Below are 4,798 nucleotides of genomic sequence, written 5' to 3' on the forward strand. Positions count from 1 at the left end.
GTAATGCGGACACCGGTGGCGAGATAGTTATACAAGATAAATTCTTTAAGCTGCCGACATTTAAGTACTTTTGGGTACATGATGACTGATATACCTTCGACTAATAGTAATTTATCTGTTTGACTAGTGTAATGTTCAACGAGGTATCACGGCGAGTAGGATAGTTGTTTATGTCAAATCTTATAATTTTAGTATTTAAATATTTTGTTTAATTTTTATTTTTATTAAGATTTTTCATAGGCTGATATGTTGTCTTGTTGATAAACTGGGCGGCATTTTGCTCCTTTATGCCTTGAACAACTCAGTAGCATCAAGCTCATCGCCCCTTTGAGACGTACGCTATTTTCCATACGGTGCCTTGTAGGCTCATGCATTCATAGTCTGCAAATCTCAATTGGGTGAGTTCAAAACATGACCACTTCCCGCCTCCTGCCCGGAAGTCTGTCAAAATGTGCTGTCTTCCAACCGAAGAGGCGAGATAAGCCGACCCACGCCCAGTAGATTCAAGCTCCGCAGCTTTGGGCAAGCACGCCAGTGATCGCACGCAAATATACATGTCCTACCCGCCGATAAAGGTAGATGTTAGGTACTGATGCATAAAGTGTACGTGAAGGCATTTCTGAGGTGAAAAACATCTGGATACAACCTTCTTCTTATCAGTCATGTGGCCACTTGCCGCCGCGTGTTCCTATTGCCCCGCCATGACGTAGCGGGGTAGCCTAAAAATTGCTTCAAAAGGAAAATTTTCTCTCCAAAGCCACCATCCAGATATAAAGGCTCCTAGGCTTGTATTACGATATTTGAGGCACCCGCGCTAGCTACAATATGGAAGGTCAATCAGAGAGTGAGCAGAAAGCCGGTTCCAAGGTATGAAAACCCCGCCGTAATAATCGAAATCCACCACACTCAATGTTAGTCATAGGCAAATCAAATTGAAATTAGACAGCTGTCAGAGGAATTAAAGGGTCTTGTCGATGCTCGACAAAAATGGCTTGCCTCTACAACTCATTTTGTGAAACAGGGTGATGTCTACTTGAACATCGACAAAACATTCAAACAGGAATTCAAAGTTTTAATTGATAAATTGGTATGCTTATCAGCTCTTCGCATAGTTTTATCTGACTTACGAAAATAGAACCACCCGCAATCTGCACAAGTATCTTTATTCCGTACTGAAGACAACAACAAACCAACCCGTGTCCACGATAGCCGCCTTAAACGCATACTATATATTTATCCGCTTCACATATCGGATGGTCTTACGAAGGTACACTCCGAGTATCCTGGGTCCCCGGGTTCGATATCAAAAGAAATTCGTGTTGGAACATCTGTCGTTTTCCGGGATCATGTTTTTATTGATGGCGTATTGAATTTCCTTATGATCGGTGTGCCACGGGAGGATGCTGAACATTTCCAGCATACGAATAAAGAAGGAATGGCAGAAGAAAGGAACGAAAACCCGAAATAGCCCGCTCGAGGTTGCTATTAGACACTGTTATATAATCCGAAGTCAAGATCTCCGAAAGGCGGAAAGCTTCCGAAGTCAAGATCTCCAAATGGCTGAGAGTTTCTCTGTTGTGGTGATATAGCGTTTGGCTCAGGGAAGCTTGGGTCATGTCCTCTAGGCATTGGTGAGGAGCTTGGATTGGCACCGACGAACGGATCATACTCATGATTTGTATTTGTATTTGTTCGAACTATATGCTGTTAGTATTTCATAAAATCTACCTCATGATATAGCATACTTATTGTTCTCTGGGGCGACTGATATGGGGCTGATTTATCCAAGGATGTGGGGTTGATTGTAAAATTTGGGTCTAAGTCGGACGATGTGGCTGCAGGCGGTCGCGCCGTGTTTGGCAAGATAGCATCATTTTCCCTGGGAGATCGCTGGGCATCACACCCTAGTTGTGATGGCTGATTCTCTGGGGACGATTGCCGCCTGGGTTCGGTCGCCTCCCCACGGGTCCAAGTTTGCGGCGTTCTTCGCCCTTCACTCCGCGTAACATTGTGGCTCACGCGCTGTCGCTTGCCTAAACATGATGCAGGAACCGCCGGCGCGTTTGATTCAGGCCTCCTAGTCGCACGGCCATCCTGGGAGTTGCTGGCGCCCCCGTGTCTGATGTTTGTTAATGGGGGTTGAAAGGAAATGAAGATACAGTCATCGAAACAACGAGCAATGTACTGGATGACCGAGGAGCAACTGGTATGCGCACTGACATGCCCCGTAGCACTATTGCCGATATTAGAATTTGCTTCCTCCTTGATCCCGTTTTCCACAAGCCAGTTAAGACACTCAGTGCGCACCTCACCTTCCATTGGAAGGCGATGTTCCCAACTGCACTCCATTGAAACAAATTAGCCCAGTTCTCCTCATATTTAGGTTACTTACATATCATCCCCAAGGTCAGGAAGGCAGGCAATAACTCCCTCATCGTCGAGGTCCACCACCAGCTTGTCATATCTGTCTGAGATGCCAGAGAACCGTGGTAGGGACTGAGCAATTTTTGGGTAACGGCGACAGATTGCAAGTCCAGAAATAATGTTCATAAAATCATCACGGCCTCCCCGGAGTCTCTGGTCCCTGAATTTGCGTTTGAAACGGGCCAAACATGTGAGAAAGAGCCTCCATTTGACAGTATTAGTATTGCGTGAACAATCTAAGCGGTAAAGTTCGCCAATAAATGTGTCAAAGAAAGTCTCCCCTTCATCGATTTTTTCTGGAGTTTGGAAGGCGCTGCTTGGGTCATGATGCCAGTTGAGCAAATGTTTTTCAACGCCAGGAGCGAGCCTCGGTGCGGCACCAGTTGATATTAATTTGTATGCACGATGTCTTGATAATCTACCCTTTCCGTCCCCACTGCCTTGGTTTCTAGTGACCAGCTTCCGTAAAGAAGTTGGAAGCACTTTTAAGAGGCTTTCAAGCTGGCAAAGAAACTTAGGAAGTCAGTACATTGCACAGTACACCAGAAACATGGTTCAGTTACCAAGGGATTTTTCTGAAGTATATCATCGATGCGGCCTGTAGGGCCAACGCGGTCACAGGCAGCTTGAACCGTTGCCGCCAGTTCGCTGCTGATTTCGGCGCCCATTGTTGCGAGGTTGAGGTGATGGAGGGAACAGCAGCACAAATGTCTTGAAGCTTTGGGGGTCAAAAGAGGCGCCGTTCCTGGTTTTACTGTTAAGCTGGCGTGGGCCACTTTAACTGCTGAACCAGGAATAGAGCCATTTTGAGTTTTCCTATTGAACATTTTGGCTTGACGAGGTTGACAAATACCCCTGCAGGGTCAGGCTGACTCTTGCAGATACGGGTCATCTGCGCAGGCCGGTTGGAAAGCGCGTGGGCTTGCTTGACTCCTACTCCGCGTGAGCGTGCTCTGCTCCCTGGTATGGGATGAGGATCTCGCCTGTCCCTCAAGAATCAGGCTGATTCCTGCGAGTTTACCGGATGGATCACAGAATGCGGTGACTCTCTCCACTCTACCTAAGGGCCACGATCTGGGCCTTCAGGTGAAGGCCTGCAGTGCGACGCGGTGTTTCCCCGACCAAGGATACGCCCGCGCATCCTTTATGCTTTTGTCACAAATCGAGCTACCAGGCTGAGATGCTGATTCCAAATTTTACTGTCGGCTCTCCCTCTCATCTACCACCATTGATGATAAAGCCACCCATACCGCCTTTTCCCAGCCGCTGTCATGCGATATCTAGAGCATTGTATTTTCTCTACAATCTAACCCAGCTACTTACCTTCAGGATGCCAATACTCAGCCTTGCCTCGCTTGATCATGCATTCCGCGGGCTCGTGCAAAGCATCAGTGGTTGCCTTCCAGTGCACTCTGTGCAAGAGATCCCTCAGAGCCCTCCCCAACCCCTGTCTTCAAAAGATACTTCCGAGCTGTTGGCTCAGCTGTGAGTTCTATTCTCATGATCAATTCTTGCAGGGACTGACGTTGCCCAGCCCCGGTCAGCAGGAAGGACCCACATTCCCTGTTCGTACTGAGCTTGTGTCGACAAACCAGCATGGGTCGCCCGTAAACAATAAGACGATCGAAGATGCGCGGCTTAGCTCTAGCTTCCATCATGAGAACGCAGCCGATGGGGCCTCGATTGGCAAATCGTCTGATTGCGTGGGTGCTGTACAGACAACTAGATTGGAAACCTCAAAAGCCCAGGCAGAGCGACAAGCAACAATTCCGCCCCCTCCAAGATACAAATGTCCTGCGCGGCCATGCCTAGAATGGTAGATTCAGTCTGTTCTATTAATGCTACTCGCGCAACTGATTCATTGCTGCTAGTCCACCACCATCTTTGTCATACAAAAACATAACTGGCTCTGCACCACCGGGTGCGCTGACCATGCATGGAGTTGTGGATAAGCGCATGGAACACAGTGTGGTCTCTCCACCAGCGGTGCGATTCAGCTCCGATGAAGTTGACATGGATTCTATGAATCGCTTTGTCTGGTGGCTGAGTGGCTCGGTTCAACAGCAAGATCGGCGGAGATATGGACTCTTGTTACAGGTCGGCTAAAGACTTGAGCCTGGCAGGCGTTCAACTAGGCGAATGGGCTTCATGGTGCGCTCGGGCAAATCAGTGACTTTCCAGCATTATGTAGTGCGTCGCGGGATGGAAGTAAAATTCATGTCCTGGTTTTGCATGCGTTTCCGTTGGAAAGTGGATTGGGCATACAGTTACACTTGAGGCAGCCAATGGTAGTATGTCCGGACGGCACAGAATTTCATAGCAATTGTTCCTGAAAATGCATAAATACCAGAGAATGGTTGCTCCAGCTTGCTGT

The 4,798-nt window shown here is 47.9% G+C and overlaps 3 protein-coding genes across 3 annotated transcripts; 2 read left to right on the forward strand and 1 right to left on the reverse strand.

Moving 5' to 3' along the window:
- Positions 1-825: 825 nt before the first annotated feature.
- Positions 826-1,468, forward strand: LOZ57_006929 (uncharacterized protein; the record flags this gene model as incomplete). Its single annotated transcript, XM_049255943.1, has 3 exons — positions 826-867; positions 923-1,087; positions 1,136-1,468. 3 exons carry the CDS (start codon positions 826-828, stop codon positions 1,466-1,468), a joined length of 540 nt encoding a protein of 179 aa, XP_049105080.1.
- A 17-nt stretch (positions 1,469-1,485) lies between these two features.
- Positions 1,486-3,092, reverse strand: LOZ57_006930 (uncharacterized protein; the record flags this gene model as incomplete). Its single annotated transcript, XM_049255944.1, has 4 exons — positions 1,486-1,697; positions 1,746-2,338; positions 2,393-2,925; positions 2,988-3,092. The coding sequence occupies 4 exons, from the start codon at positions 3,090-3,092 to the stop codon at positions 1,486-1,488; spliced, it is 1,443 nt and encodes a 480-aa protein (XP_049105081.1).
- Positions 3,093-4,356: 1,264 nt separating this feature from the next.
- LOZ57_006931 (uncharacterized protein) lies at positions 4,357-4,521 on the forward strand (the record flags this gene model as incomplete). The annotated part of the gene is made up of 1 exon (XM_049255945.1): positions 4,357-4,521. A coding segment is annotated over one exon (165 nt), but the record flags the coding sequence as incomplete, so codon positions are not given.
- Positions 4,522-4,798: the final 277 nt, after the last annotated feature.

Source organism: Ophidiomyces ophidiicola, assembly GCF_022830035.1.
Source record: "Ophidiomyces ophidiicola strain CBS 122913 chromosome Unknown scaffold_102, whole genome shotgun sequence".
Classification (NCBI taxonomy): domain Eukaryota; kingdom Fungi; phylum Ascomycota; class Eurotiomycetes; order Onygenales; family Onygenaceae; genus Ophidiomyces; species Ophidiomyces ophidiicola.